We start from the raw sequence: 16,102 nt of genomic DNA on the forward strand, positions 1-16,102 counted from the left end.
TATCTCAGTAATCTGATGTGACATGAAATACAAAATCAAATTGCAAAAGTCTATATTAAGCTTAAGTTCCTACAATAATGTTATACAACATGTAAGACTGAATTAAAAAAAGGTTAAGGTCCGACAATACAGTATTGTAAAATTTGAACATTTACCGAGCAAAATTAAATATTAAATGAAGACCCTACAGTACTATGTAAATTTACCTCCATGAAATTATAACAGTTAAGATCCTAAGATGACATTTATTATCTACATTTTCTTGAATGTTTAGGTCAAGATCTTACAGTATTATATAAAATACAAAATTTCCTGACTAATTTAGATATCAAGGTTATTACCCTATAATATTATGTAGTGTGCAACTTAACCTGATTATTTAAATATGTGTTAGGACCCTACAATGTTATATAAAATACTAATTTATCTGACTAAATTAGATGTTAAGGTTATGACCCAACAATATTAATTTATGCCAATTTCCCTAACTAAATAAAATATTGGCCCCAATAGTATTGATAATGCAGTTTCTTGACTAATTTACATATTATAGTGAAGACCATACAATAATATTATTAGAATTATGTTAATTTAATATTTAATTTAAGACCTTAGAGCATTTTTAATTATGCAAATTTACATTGAATTATCATTAAGACCCTACAAGATTTTACATAATCTAGATTTTTTTTTTACTAATTTAAATATAAGGGTGAAGATCTTACAATATATTATTTTAAAAACTAATTCATTAGACTAAATTATTAAGCTTTACATATTAGTATTATTATGATATTAAGGTATATTAAAGGTTTGTTGTGTGCTACTTTTTGTATGTACATGGGTGCACCAAATGTTTAATCAGCTTTGTTTACCTGTGTTTATGTTTATTTTTATTTGTGTAAACAAGCAGAAGGCGGCGACTGCGCACTGGAAGCCTCACTGACTCCTTTTTAATCAGGCTCCTGTGAGGACGCTCTGTTTTGGGGTCCTCGCTCGTAGCGCTTCCTGGTCCACGTATTGAGAAGATTCCTTACATCCTCTGTGACAGATGATGACATTTGACTGTGTTTATCCAAACGGCATTACTTTTTCATGTTCTCCGGTTAAACCCGGTCGGTAGGCGGCTCACCGGAGGCATTCTGAGATCAACGACTCGTTTCTGACGGTACGTGGGAAGGTTTTAGTGGTGGCCAGCTAGCATGTTAGCTTTAGCATCGATGGAGTTAATCCTTAACAAACTGTTTACACGAGTTTCATGATGACGCCGCCGCAGCTGCTGGTGACTCCTGCAGTGACTTTTTATATCAATGCTATTTTAAAATGAAGAATCAATGCGGTGCGTTTAAAATAGCACCGACTGGTCATCTCTGACTGTGCAGTTACCTGGTTAGCATGCTAGCTGAGCAGAAATGATACATTGATAGAGGAGTTTTCAACCCTGAGTCGAATCTGTGAGGTTTCTGAAAAGACTGGAGGCTTCTTAACTCAAGTTGTGGTCCTGATGTCATTTTAAGATTGACTCCCTGTCACTTGTTGTTGTCATCCTGTTTATTTAAAGGTTCCATAGGGTGAAAATCCATCGTTTACTCTATTTACTGCTGCTATTCATATAGAAATACAAGACAGAGTGTTTTATTTTATTGCTGATGGCAATGTCACCACAGCGATACCACTGTGTGACAGATGTGGGTGGGTTTTAACGCTGAGGCTCATTCAGAAGTGGTAGAAGCTTTAAGGCTGGTTTGATATCAGTCAACACGGACTGTTGTGCTTCAGTGAAACCTAAATTCACCTGATGTTTACTTGTTTTTGCTTGTCTCGTATGATGCATTTTGATACAGCTGAATTCCCAATCAAATTCCCAAACACATTCATTCATGTTTGTGTCAGCTCTCGTGGAGTCAACTTTTTTTGCTGTGTGTGCTCAATCACACAATCAGGGTCTTCTTCATGAAAGGCTGGTCTGGAACTAATGGCTCAGAACAAGTCCAAAACCAGTCACGGTAAATAAAATGAACCGTCTTTGCTGTAGTTTGTGCTGAAAAAAGACATATTCTAGGGACTTCTGGGACCTTCATTAATTTACTGAAAAGGGACACAATATGGGACCTTTTCAGAGGAACACACCCCAAGTTTGGATCTATCAGACTCTTGCTTCATTCTGGTTTGAAAGTACTTACTGTAAATTTCTTCACACTCGCATGACTGCAAATCTGATGATAGGGAATAGATAGTAAAGGTGACATACATGAAACAGATTGGTGTAGGAAATGTTGGACAGCCCAAACAATCAATAAATACAAAGTTTAAGGTCAGTAAAAATGGTTATTGCACAATAGTCAGACTAACTTACATGTTCTCTGAGGTTCCATAGTTTTGTGTTTAATGTATTGATGAAAAATGTACATTATTACATAGTTGTTAAGGAAATAACTAAGGCTACAGCAATGTTGGTAGACGTTTATTGAAGGCATACACCATACAGTGGTCAAGAAGGTAATTTTCAAGTCAGACTGTACATTGGGTATTTGTTTTGAAATTGTGATTTGATGCAGCTTCTCTTGAAAAGTTAAGAATTTAAGGCTGTGCTCAAGGGGCATGTCATTAGCAGTTATGAGAGAGGCTTTTTGGCTCTCCAGATTTATTCTGACCTTGAGGCAATTATTTAAGGTTTAGAAAATCACATTGATTTTAGAATTCCACTCTGCATATTATCCTTTAAGAGGACATATTTGTTGAAGTACTCAGTTAATATCTTAAACCCTATATATATACCAGGCTTTGCAAAAGTTCTGTTACACTCGGTTTCATGATCTTTAGAGACGTTTACACGTCGGAGTGAAAAATTCCATTGAATAAACTGAAAGTTCTACCTTATAGGCAGGTGTCCTTAATACAAATTTTTTTCTCCGGTGAAGTTGTATCAAGATGGAAGTCAAAAGAGTTCAGATATTTGCTCTGCTTTGTGCTGAACATCAGCCGGATGACCGTCCACAGAGTCGCGGAGAGGCTAAAGAATGGTGAAGATCTTTCAGGTCTTCACCATTCTTGAAAGATCACTGAAAGATCTTCACCATTCTTGAGCCTCTCCGCGACTCTGTGGACAGTCATCCGGCTGATGTTCAGCTGCTTGGCTCTGTCAGACTTGTTGTGGCCAGCATGAAGGAGAGCAGATATCTCAACTCTTTTGACTTCCATCTTGATACAACTTCACCGGAGAACAAATTTGTGTTAATGACACCTGCCTATAAGGTAGAACTTTCAGATTATTTAATGGAATTTTTCACTCCGACATGTAAACGTCCCTAAAGATTATGAAACCGTGTAACAGAACTTTTGCAAAGCCCGGCGTATATATATATATATATATATATATATATATGTCTGTTTATTAAACCTCAGCATGTTGCTTTCTGGAATTCTGCTAAAAACCTACTTCCTTACATTCTGCTGTCGTGTTTCTGCCACAAGGATGCAAAATGTCTTGGTTTGCTGACTTGGCTGGGAAAGCTGAAGATTTCCTGAATAAAGTGGACCAAGGAGCTGCCACTGCCCTGAGCACAAGCCAGGCCAGAACATCCTCCTTTTCGTCATCCTATGAAGCAGAGCCTGCTGTCAAAACCGACTACAGAGCTGCAGGGTACAAGGCCGACCCTGCTGTGACACATCACGCCTATGCATCCTCTCACGATGCACCGAGCTTCATCTCTGCTGCCGCTGGAAACATCAAGCGATCCAGTGCAACCCTGCTGGCCGGAACAGCCAACGTGGCCAGCACCCCCTCTGCTTCTGGCAGCGGCGCTACCAACTCTGCCAAGACCTCGTCTGGCTTTGTGAGGCCCAGAAAGAGCGAGCAGGATGTGGACGATGACATGCTCTTTGACTTTCTGAACAGCTCAGACCCTCCAGTCAGCAACAGGAGGGATTCAAGAAGGGAACTTGTGAAAGCAGCAGTTCCAGAAGTCCAAAACCCAACGCCTCCCCCTTCCACCACTCCTCATGCCATCCCCTCAGCCCCGTCTACCCCCCCCTCTACCAGAGGGGTATCCAGGGCCTCCAGCATGAGCTCACTGTCTGCTCACAGCGTCAAAACATCAGAGGAGAACTCTGCTAAAGAACCAAGCCAAGGTTTGAGCACAGCCACACTGATGAACAGCACTTATGTAGTGGAGTTTATTTTTAGCCAGTGGTGGAAAAAGAAAAGTATATTTCTTAAGTCACAGGTGTAGAAATTCCAAGGTACAATTAACAGAATGTTATTCAGGGAATGACAAATTTGACGTTGTTGTAAACGCACTTAAGTTTTGTTAATATTCAGTGTTAGTTGTCAGAATATATTCTCGATATCCTTAAGCTCAAGCAAACATGTCAAATGCATTTTCCTCCATCCTTCTGTTTTTCATGAAAAGAGAATATTCAATCGTTAACATTAATTTCACTTTGATTGGGCCAAAAACTAAAGTAAAGTAAAACTTTCTAAATTATTGGACAGACCTAAATGGACTTCTAAGGTATTATATTTAAATATGTACATTTTAAAGTTCAAGAGCTCTAATGTTCATCTGCCACGTTAAAAATAAATGGCTGCATTGAGAGGGTAAATAAACATACTAACTCACTATACTTTCTACCAACATTCCTCTCTATATCAGTGGCAATAACAGCACTTTTTGGAATAATAATGTTTTATATTCTTCATAGCTTTTATTATAACAACCTGTACTTCTAACTGAACCAGTCTGCACATGATCAGCCCATTTTCTGCAGGAGAAGACTCAAATGACGGGTCAAATGCTTTCTTTTACACAAGCGTGAACAAACTGGGATAAAGAAAACCTGGTTATCAAAGAAAGAAGATAACCACCAACATGATACCTGTTATCCCTGATGGGAGTTTTATGTATTATCACTCGAGCTTCCACAAAGAAAACCTGTCGATGTCACACTTGCTTTGTAGTAAACTCCTTAAGAGATCAGTGGAATAGCGTGACATCAGTGGTAGGACCGTGCATTACATCATCCACGTACATACTTGTGTTGTCAAGTGCGTACACAAGATAAGCGATATGAGGACACACTCACAGAAAAACAGCTCAATAGCGCGACAAGAGCTCAAAATGTACATTATAAAACTCTAATCTAAGAATCAGTATGGCTGAAAGATATTGATGTGCTATTATACCAGCTTATTACCGTCCAGCTGTACAATAAAAGAATCCCAACAGCAGCAAAATTTCTCCTTTTTCATCTCTATAAATGTATGTCTGTTTTTTATAGTGTGCTCTCTCTGTATCACTACAGACACACCTGAGGGTTCAGACTCGGACCTGGCTGTTCCTCAGGAGTCCAGCAGACAGGAGCCTCCTCCACCTTCAGAGGAGCCACAGAACCAAATCCTGTCCAGCCTCCGTCTGGAGAACCAGCTGCTGCGCAGTGAGGTGGCCTCCCTCAACCAGGAGATGGCTTCAGTCATCCAGAGAGCAAAAGACCTGCAAGATGGTAAAAGAATAACAGCACAACAAAACAGCAGTGATTTGCATTTTACCCCTCTCCCTCTGTTTTGATTTAGTTGTTTTGCGCTCCTTTAGAACTGAACCAGGCTCGTCTGCGTGCAGACAGATGGAACTCGGAGCAGTCTCAGACTGATCGCACGTTACGAGAGCTTCGGTCACAGGTTGATGACCTCACAGAGGCCCTTTCTGCCAAAGACGGTCAACTTGCAGTCCTAAAAATCCGACTCGATGAAGCCGACCAGCTTCTGAAATCTCGCAGTTCTGCATTAGAGGAGGCACAGAAGGAGAAGTCAAGGTGCAGTCTGATGACAAGCTTTTGAAGTAGAGATCAGACCCAGCTTTTTATAGAACGATTGGCGAGATTTAAAAGAGGTAGAACTACAAAAACATGGAGAAAAATTAAAAGATTAAAAGAGGAAACTGGGTCAAAGCAGGCAACTGATCAGTACAAAAAAATGGGGCAAGAAAAAGAAACCAAGCATGGAGTAGCTTCAGGAAGAACTAAATGAAAGGGAAAAGATGAGAGACCAATTTTAAGTTTAAACTGATCATGGAAGGACAGGATTTATTATAGAACAAGACTTTTTTGGAGCTGACAAAGTATAACCACTTTTGCTCTTGAGGCATAAGTAATACAGAAAATGCAGTTAATGTGGTGGTAATGTATTGTGGAGCTAAACCATTTCTATGAACTGTTTCCTTGCCTATTTTCAGAATTATGCAAGACCACACAGAAGGGAGCAGCATGCATTCTCAAGCTCTTGAAACAATACAGGAGAGGCTGCGAGAGGCTGATCTGGCCCTCAGGAGGGAACAGGACAGCTACCGGCAGATGCAGGTGCACGAGTCACCATTCATCTTTCTGTATCTGCAGCAGTAACATCTGGACTGTACACATGGAAATCGTGAGACTCATTAATTGCCTGTTGTGGTGCAGAGTGAGTACGCTGGCCGTCTGTCCAAAGTGGAGGTTGAGCGGCAAACCCTTGCTGAGACGGTGACTGCAGCAGAGCGGCGAGCAGCAGAGGAGAAGCTCAGGGTGGACGACTTCCAGCAGCAGCTGAAAAGTGCCAAAGCTGCAGCTGAGTCTGCCAAGCAGGAGTTACAGGACTACAAGCACAAAGCTTCACGCATCCTACAAGTAAGGCTTGTGGAGGCTCTCTGGAGACTCATCTTCTCTTTTTCAGCACTGATGTGACTCACACCAGGCTAAAGCTAAATCCAAATGCTGACTTTTTCTTTGTGCATAAAGATTTGTACTTCATGGAGGCTGCCTTTCTCTGTATTATTTTCTTCTTTATCTTACTTGATGCCTCTAATCTGTTTCTAATAATGTTGTAAATGTTTGTTTAGTCCAAAGAGAAGTTGATCAGCAGTCTGAAGGAGGGGTCTGGTCTGGATACTCTGGACGGCAGCGGGGCCATGGCTCTGGAGCTGGAGGAGCTGCGACATGAGAAAGAGCTGCAGAGGGAAGAGATCCAAAAACTACAGGGGCAGGTGCAAACGCTTCGAACGGAAATACAGGTGAGGTGCTGTAAATGGCTTCTGGCCACTTCAGTGGTGTCATATTGTATGAATCCTGTTGTGGAAAATCCTTCATAGGAATGATTCCGGGTTTGAAGACGTTTGTCTGCATGAAATGAGCAGGGATTGACCGATATAAGGTGTTTTCTTTTTTTGCTTTTTTACTCTGTTTTTGTCTGTTTTGTTTAGTTTTTTTTAGGGCTGATGTCAAGAAAGGCTGATAACCAATATTTGGACCCGGTATACATTAAATGTAATGTTTTAACAGCATGTGATAGCAGAAAACTTGTCACGAGACTTCTTCATTAATAAGAGTGACTGTAACCGGAATATGTATTTAGAAATAATAGTGATTCAGTTAGGATGCTCTCCTCTGTTCATGGTGGATCAGCTGAGATTGATCTGTTTGTTTTTGATCAGAGTATTCTGTGGCTGCCGTCTAACTTAGTCGCTAGCCGTGAGCGTAGCCTTAGCTACTGTGAGAGAAGCTAATTTTCTGGCTTGTGTTTCTTGTTGAGTTTTTGCTGCTGAGAGTCGTTTCTGAGACCACAGAGTGAAGACACATGTATCTATAATTGATCAGTAAAAATACAGATACCAATAATCAGAAAAATGCTGAATATCCGCCATGATAATTGGGCAGGCCAATAATTGAAATGTGCTAGAAATGATGCAGTTGTATGTCTACTGTCTGACTTTGAAAGTGTAAAAATGGAATCATCTCACCGATTTATGTCCACATCAGAAAGCTCCCCATTACAAACGACCACAGAGACTCAACTGTGTCATTTTACTTCCAGGATTTGGAGAATCAGGCCTTGGTGGAGGCGGAGACGTGGAGAGAGCAGCAGGTGCAGCTGCAGGAGCAACAGGCCTTACAGAACAGAGCTAAGCAGGAAGTAGAGGCTGAGGTGGAGCGCTACAAACAGGTAAGAGAGAAGCAATGTCTTAAAATGGCAACTACAAACAATGGTTGTGTGTGTGTTTCTGTGAGATGTTTTTGTGTTTCTTGTAGGAGCTGCAGTACCTGGAGGAAGAGCAGCATCGAGCCAAAACCTCGCTGCAGAGCCGAATCAAAGACAGGGAAGATGAAATCCAGAAACTCAGGAATCAGGTCAGTTTGCCTCGAATGGTTCTCAGGTCAGTACAGCAGCTTGACAGTCGTCGTTTTTGAAAACCTCACTCCGGTGTGTCTTCACTCTCCCAGCTGACCAACAAGACTCTCAGCAGCAGCAGCCAAACGGAGCTGGAGAATCGACTCCACCAGCTGACGGAGACGCTGATCCAGAAGCAGACGATGCTGGAGGCTCTGGGAACGGAGAAGAACTCTCTGGTCTTCCAGCTGGAGCGTCTGGAGCAGCAGCTGAAGAACGCTCAGGGGGGACAGAGTGGAGGACCAGCCATCAACATGAGCGCATTAGAGGGACCAGGTAGGAGAAGATGACATTTGTTGTTGTCTTTATGATTGTTTTGGTCATTATCGAGCAGAGGAATTTACTATGAAGCAAGATGTACGTTTGTATCTTAGTATATTATATTTAGATTTTGATGTTTTTGTTATTCTATTGTGGTGGTCATTTTACGCTCTCTGCTTGCTACTGTAGCAACAGAAATTCCTCTTGGAGATCAATACAGTATTTGTGTTCTGTTCTGTTCTATTAATTGATACCCCAAAACTATTTTAATTCCTATGTGTCCATTATGGAACAGTGTCAGACCTACTAGCACTTCTTGAGCATCATTTTTAACGCTGGATTGCGAGTGACTGAGTGGTAAAATAAATATATTAACAGACTATTTTCTACTGGCATTCCTCTCTTGAATCATTTGCAGTAACAGTGATATTCTACCATCACATATTTTTTATATTTATAGTACCTCTCTATTATAACAACCTCTTCCTCATGGCTGAAGTAGGCGGCACAGGTTTGGTCCATTTTGTGTGGAATAAGAGTCAAAGAAACACACTGAATCCTCCGTTTTTATGGGAGCACACACAAAACTGAGTGAAGAAAACCTGGTTAACGAAGACATTTTCAAAAGCTATCATCTGTGATTGGAGTTTTAGGTTTTGTCGAGACAGATGACACAAAGAAAGCCGGTCCAATTTGCTTCATAGTGCATCCCTTTGGTAAAATGGGACATATTCAGCTAAAAGTGTGAAGAAATGTTCATTTTTGGACTCAAACGGTTGTTTCTTTCCTTGTTTCGGACTGTTAGGAGCACGACAAAGAAACACACCGGTGCTCTTCAGTGACCAGGACAGTCCAGGCGTGTACGGAAAAGTACGCAAGGCAGCCAGCACTATTGACCGCTTCAGGTAAACATTCAGTGTTCCTTTCATACAGGTTCTACCATTTCTCTGCTCTAATTGCATTGTGTTCCCCTGTAAAATGCTGTTTTGTCTCTCGCAGCATAAGACTGGGAATCTTCCTGAGGCGTTACCCAGTGGCCAGAGTTTTTGTTATCCTCTACATGGTGAGTGTTTAAAAATGGGATGCAGTTGTCTCTGTTGGTCAGTTGATAAAATCTTTAATTCATCAAACTATTCTCTTGTTTCCAGGCGGTACTGCACCTGTGGGTCATGATCGTTCTTCTGACTTACACACCAGAAATGCACGGTCACCCCGATGGAAGATAGAAGGCCTGAGTTTTACTGTTGGCTATTTAAAGATGTTTCTCTACAGCCTTCGGTTTAAAGAAGCTGCTGGATTATGGGCTCTGGGACCTGACTCTCCCTGATTTGCACAGATATGTTCTGAATTAAAGACGTTTCCTCTGATTTGTTCTATATTGTTTCCAACCGAAAATTTAGAGCATTGAGTTGTGACTTAACTACAGAGTGATATATTGTGCTGGTGGTCTCCTGAAAGAACATCAATCAAAAAAATGATCTCGCATCCATTCTGCACATCATCTGCTTTCAGACCTCTGGTCTCCTGAGAGATTGTATTTAACACTATGTATAAAAAAGAAGAGTCTTTTAATAAATGAGTTAGAAGAAACAACTTCAACTGCTTTTTTATTCCATTATCTGTAATTTACAGGTAGGTTTTACACATAAAAGTCAGATTATCTATTTCAGAAGCACAGTCAGCATATCAACACAGCTGTTTTGGTTCTATATGGAAGGTTAAGTTCTTTTTTTTCCAATTTTGTGAAAGTGCATTAATTGTCACTACTTGTATTTAATTTTAGAAATACCTGCAATAGTAAATGTGAAATCAACAGTTTGATCTATTAAATAAAAAGGGAAGATTTATAAAATTCTGATAAATTCACAATTATTTGATCACTCTTTTTTTCAAAGTCATCTCAAAAAATTGAATTTTAGTTGACAGGTTTTAATGTTGTTCTACATTAGACATGTAAATTCACTTTGTTTTTGCTTTTTTAAAAAATAGTTTCATGTAGTTGAAGAACCAAAAAAATCTATAGAATTAAAATAAAAATGACATAAAAATCCACATTTTCCTCACACTGTATCTGTTGTAATCTTTCATGTAGCCCTCATGAAGCGCTTTATATAAATAACATTCCAGTAACATTGTAGCGACTGCAATCCATTGTTGGCAAGTGGAACTGTATTATATTGATTAATTAATCAACTGCATTATATTTGTTGAATTAGTCCTCTACAGCTATTTCAGATTCAGATTCAGAAAACTTTATTTGTCCTCAGGGGGCAATTAAAAAGGGTACGCAACATTGACCGGGAACTGCGAACTGCGAAAGCTACTGAAGTTGTTACAACAGCATGGATATTTAATAAAGGGGTAAAGAAAAAGACAACACGGAATATTACAGTATAAAGTGAAGGTAAAAGAAAAGGTGAAATAAGATTTTTTTTAAAAATCAACAGAAGTCTAGTGGCAGAATGTGCCAATAGAATGTGTTTGGGTCTTGATCATTTAATTTCAAATCTACTTTTGTTTTGCAGAGAGCCGAAATGCTGAAAATTATGTCAAGATCAATTATGTCAATATTTATGGACAGTATGAGCTGAATTGGTCCTCCCTTGTAAAAACTGTATTAATTGGGGCTTAGAGAAGGTAAAAATGATGCAGAGACGCTAAGATAATTGCAAAAGAGATACAAAATACAGTAATTAAACTGAAATATTTTTATATCAACGAAATACATCATAAATGATCAAATTGTTGCCTTTTTGTATGTGATATACACCTTTAAAATCTGTTTCGGTGACTGTCTGATTCTTGCTGCTGTTCTTGAACACACCTCGTGGTGTTGGTCCTCCAGTATCCCACAATGCACCGCGGCTGCGCTCCGTGTCCACGTCAAAGCTGACATCCAGCAGCGAGCCGATAATGGCTGCAGTTGAGGTGGCACTTTGAGGGAGCTGAGCTGCTCGGACTGACTCAAAACTGATGAATGTTACAACCACACGGACCGCAGGAGACACCGACTCTTTCGTAAAGCTATATCCAGACTTCCTAGCTGTCTGACGGTGAGATAATGCCGCTTTCCTCGCTTGTCTGGACGGATTCCTTCAGGCGGGCGGTCAGCTGTTATTAGCCGGGTTCGATGCTCGTTAAATGAGCCTCAACAGCGACTGTGCTTCGGAGGAAACATTTTAAAAAGTGGGATTTAAAGTTCGCAACGTCGCGGCGGTTTAAAACAACAGCTGAGCTTGATGAGCGAGCTAACCTTAGCATCTTTCGAGTCCAAGCTAAGCTAGCTCATCCAGTCCTCCGCGGCCCCGCTTTGTTTTTGTTTGTTTTCCCTGAAACATGGCATCGTGGCTGGGTGGAATCGGCTCCGGCCTCGGCCAGTCTCTGGGCCAGGTCGGAGGCAGCCTGTCGTCCTTCACCGGGCAGATATCAAACTTTACCAGAGACATGCTGGTGGAGGGGATGGAAGAGGTTGGAGGTAAGAGAGCTGTGTCTTTGTAACTGCACACCTGCAGCAGACTTTACAAGTTGGTCCCAGCAGATTTAACTGGTTAAATGGTTGTATTTATATAGCCCTTTTATCCAAAGCTTTACATGATACGTCACATTCACCCATTCACACACACTGATGGCGGGAGCTGCCATGCAAGGTGCTAACCACGACCCATCAGGAGCAATTAGGGGTTCAGCGTCTTGCTCAGGGACACCTCGCCTCGCCTTCATAACACATCTACTGAGGGTCCTCAGAACAAGAGCTGTCAGTTTAAATGTGTTCATATAGCATACTTTAAAATAACCTGATCTGTCGTGAATGTTGTAAGACGGGCAACAACAACGTTATCTCCAGAAAACAGGATAAAACCTGCAAAATCGATGTAAAACACAAAAGCACAGTTCAAACAGGGCAACAAGTCAATTTCCCAAAAATGTATACACTGCTCCAAAAAATTAAGGGAACACTTAATCATCACAGTATAAAAACAATTCAACTGATCTTCTAGGATATTGATGTGTCCAGTTAGGAATTGTAAGTCAGTTATTTAATCATTTTGCTTTTCATTGTCACGTTCTTACATCATTTTGTTCTCAATAAATCACACAGCTGTATATCAATGATTTAAGTGTTCTCTTCATTTTTGAGCAGTCTATGTAAAATACTGGACCACTAAGAGCAACCACAAAACACAGAAAACATGAGACAATCTGCTGGAATATTTCCTGTGTAAGGTTAATTCGCCAATTAGTAATTCCTCAGTTGCAAATATTATGCGGAGTCGACACAATATTTAAGAACTAGGAATGAATAATTAATCTCTGTTAAACTGATTTGAAGCGATTTAATTAGCAGATGGCAAAAGCTGCTAATTACACTATACTTTACACTGCGTGTCTCACCCAGGGTGGAAACTGTTGTGTCGATGGTTTTACAAATTCATGCCGACTTCCTGTTGTGACAGTCACGCTTTAGATTGTAGCTAATGTGGTTAAACTGCATTGCATGTTTTAAATCTATGACACAGTGCATACTGAACTAAAAACTTGTCAAATAAAAATTGTATCACAGATAAATTTTTCTCCAATTCATTCAGCCCTACTGAGAAGCCGGCTTTGTTGCCTTCACTGGAGGAAATGCTAACATGAACACTTTGCACTGATTTTCTGTCTTGTAGAGAAACTGGCATGAACTCAAAGGTGACTTTTTGGCGTCTAAAAACAAGACGACTGCCAAACATATTTTACTAATATACTCTAAATGATGCTGTGACCCTGCAGAGTTCAAGGTACTCTCCTGGAATGTACCCACTTGCCACTTTTTTGTGATATATTTTTTTGCAAAATTAACTACAATTGGGGATATTCTCTGATACTAGCATCATCATTATTGGCAGATAAAGGCTTTACTGGCATGATGAACCCAAAATAAACCTTGCCATAGGTGTCCATCCAGGTTACGGTTTACAGTTTTGTTTGAAAGTGTTTAATAAAAATAAATACGGCATCATAACATTTCAGTTTAAGTAGATTTCTTAACTTTCCCCGGTGAATGTGCAGCTTTAAAAGGCTTTGTAGTTTGTTTACACCTGCCAGTGTTCCATCGTGTTAGGAGCAAGCATAATAATTATCAATGCTACCACAGGAGAGGCCATGTTTTCAGCATTTACATGGAAAATATGTATCTGTATTAGAATCGGCATCAAAACCAGTTGAAAAAACATGTAATATAAAATCCAGTATCATGTGGCATTCACTAAAACTTATGCACTCAAATGCAACAGTCCTGCAAAAGAAATAATCTTACTATCATGACATTTTTCTGTGTTCAGTTTTAAGCTTATAAGTTTTTAATATATAATATTCACATTTACAGAAATAAAATCAGCAGTGTTTTTTTTTTTGCTATTTTCCCTAAAGAAATAACTTGTTAACAATTTAATCCTTGGCCAATCACCTTTAAGCACTCTGATATTTATGATTTTTCTTTTTCATATCTGCATGTACAAATGCGCAAATTAGTTTGGAACAATGAATGGCTTTTTTAAAGTAAAAGCAGAAAATATCCATTTGTTTGTGTGTGTAATTTCAAGCAGACATCGTTTGTCACTTCCTTTTAATTCTAGATAACATCACAGTGGCGACACACATAAGAACGCCTTGTTTGGTTTCATGTTTTGGAACATAGTGTCTCATAGTCATGTAATCTTAGATCATATTTAGTTTCAAATGCAGTGTTGCGCTAAGTTGCTGATTTGCCTCAATTCTTGCTCCCACCAGGTCTAAACTGTAGACTGAAAATCATAATGCAGTGATTGTAGATTGTAGATCTGTTGCATTTGCTCAATTAAGCCCAAAAGCCTCTAAAGCAAACAGACGGCGAAAGATAAAACCCAGACGATGAGAGAACTTTGGCCACAGAAGTCCAACTCACTGCTGCAGTCAAAAAACACCAGTATGAATCCTTATCAGTGCAGGGAGGAGCTGGAAGAAAGCTTTTAAACTAACCAGACGGCACCGACTGCAGCTTTAGCTCAGCTGGTGTAGAAATGAACGGTATGTGTCCAGCTGTTGGACCGCTTATCGCTGAAAAGGTTTCTAGAAATGTTGCCTTGCTCAGCCAAGCGTGTTCGATTGTCATGTGAGGAGAGTTCAGCAGATCTGTGTGTGACTGATAGTAAGGAGCTGGTGTCACCTGAATGTGCTGTGATGGATAAAGCAGGAAAAAAAAAACATTTGATAAAAAAATGCATCTTTTCCTTTTCTGGCTGTGTTAATGATAAAGAAACATGCATTATTCTTTCCTTTAATTCAGGGGGGTCAGATAGGCAACCTGCGGGCCAAAACCGGCCCTCCAGAGGGTCCGATCCAGCCCTCAAAGTGTAAAAATTACAGAGAAGACATGAACTGCAAATTGTAAAAATTTAAAATGATTTTGAGACCATGACGAGTTATTTTGATCATAAAGTAAAATACGTGATTGCTCATTGTTCTTTTGTTGTTTTGTGTCTCATTTTTGTAATATTTTCTTGTTTTATTTGGGGTTTTTTTGGTCTGACTTTTGTCGTTTGTCTCATGTTTTTGTGGTTTTGTGTTTCATTTTGTCTCACTTGTGTTTTTGTCAAATTCTTGTCATCTTGTGTTTTGCTTTACTCTTTCTTTTGTGTAGCATTGTTTTGTTTTGTGTCCTTCGTCTCGTTTTTGCTGTTTTGTTTCTCGCGTTTGTCATTATTTTGTCTCATTTTTGCCACTTTGTAACACTTTTGTCAAATTTATTGTCTCTTTTTTATTTTGTTTCTCGCTTTTGTTATTTTTTTGTCCCGTTTTTGTCGCTTTGTAGCTTTTCTTGTCTCATTTTTGTTTTGTTTTGTGTCGTTTATCTCGTGTTTTTGTTGCTTTGTTTCTTGTTTTGTTTAGCATTTTTTTCTTGGTCATTTATTACAGGTTGTTATGCTCTGATTTTAATGGTCCAGCCCACTTGAGATCAGATTGGGCTGAATGTGGCCCCTGAACTAAAATGAGATTGATACTGCTGCTTTTATTCCTTCTGGATGTTTTTGACTTATGCGTGATACCCTGTTTGTTCTGTTGGTATTTCTTTTGATCAAAGCCTTTTTATTTTTCCAATAAGATAACAAAGGGACAAGACTAAACAACAATACAACTTAGGACAGTCCTAAACAAAAAAACAATGTCCCGTCCTATTCCCCAATGCTCTGTTGGTATTTCTGATGCTTTTCTTTCCTTGTAACTCCAGATGCTGCCACAGAACTACAGGTGTCCAATTCCAAGCTGGCTGAAGTCGAGACTGCGTTTGCTACTCAGAAATCTGAGGTGAGATTCTCCTCTCACTGCTCCAAAGAGGAAAAGCACAGGTGTTACAGAAAACATTAGCAGTGAATTCATTCTGTTCTAGTGCCTGAATGAAATGCAGACATCTGTGTTTTTATCAACACCTGTGTTTGATCATTCTACAATTCCACAATTTCATTTAGCGGACGCTTTTGTCCAAAGTGGCGTACAACACAAGCAAGAATTCAGACACAATTGAGTAAGAAAAGCCTTTACAGCACAACCTCAGGCTCTTATAGTAAAGATGAAGTCGTCACTGTGCAAAGCAAAGTAATATTTCAAGCCATGAGAGTCTTGGAAACCCTT

The 16,102-nt window shown here is 39.7% G+C and overlaps 2 protein-coding genes across 2 annotated transcripts in view; both read left to right on the forward strand.

Annotated features, from left to right (window-relative positions):
* The first annotated feature begins 974 nt into the window (after nt 1-974).
* Nucleotides 975-10,048, forward strand: golga5 (golgin A5). The gene is made up of 13 exons (XM_051957345.1): nt 975-1,168; nt 3,475-4,131; nt 5,305-5,502; nt 5,592-5,811; nt 6,231-6,354; nt 6,454-6,657; nt 6,870-7,040; nt 7,841-7,969; nt 8,056-8,154; nt 8,248-8,470; nt 9,261-9,360; nt 9,455-9,518; nt 9,604-10,048. Exons 2-13 carry the CDS (start codon nt 3,483-3,485, stop codon nt 9,679-9,681), a joined length of 2,259 nt encoding a protein of 752 aa, XP_051813305.1. The 5' UTR covers nt 975-1,168; nt 3,475-3,482; the 3' UTR covers nt 9,682-10,048.
* Nucleotides 10,049-11,323: 1,275 nt separating this feature from the next.
* Nucleotides 11,324-16,102, forward strand: part of trip11 (thyroid hormone receptor interactor 11) — a 32,860-nt gene continuing 28,081 nt past the window's right edge. Inside the window, exons 1-2 of the mRNA XM_051957266.1 lie at nt 11,324-11,930; nt 15,702-15,778. Of these exons, the coding sequence (XP_051813226.1) occupies nt 11,792-11,930; nt 15,702-15,778 (216 nt within the window). The 5' untranslated portion in view covers nt 11,324-11,791. The remainder of the gene's footprint in view (nt 11,931-15,701; nt 15,779-16,102) is intronic.

The sequence above is a fragment of the Acanthochromis polyacanthus genome, chromosome 1 (genome assembly GCF_021347895.1).
Source record: "Acanthochromis polyacanthus isolate Apoly-LR-REF ecotype Palm Island chromosome 1, KAUST_Apoly_ChrSc, whole genome shotgun sequence".
Lineage (NCBI taxonomy): Eukaryota > Metazoa > Chordata > Actinopteri > Pomacentridae > Acanthochromis > Acanthochromis polyacanthus.

Coding starts and splice junctions, on each gene's coding strand:
- golga5 (XM_051957345.1), top strand. CDS start 3,483: ATGTCTTGGTTTGCTGACTTGGCTGGGAAAGCTGAAGATTTCCTGAAT. Junction 6,658..6,869: donor AAGCTTCACGCATCCTACAA/GTAAGGCTTGTG, acceptor ATGTTTGTTTAG/TCCAAAGAGAAGTTGATCAG. Junction 7,041..7,840: donor CGCTTCGAACGGAAATACAG/GTGAGGTGCTGT, acceptor TTTTACTTCCAG/GATTTGGAGAATCAGGCCTT.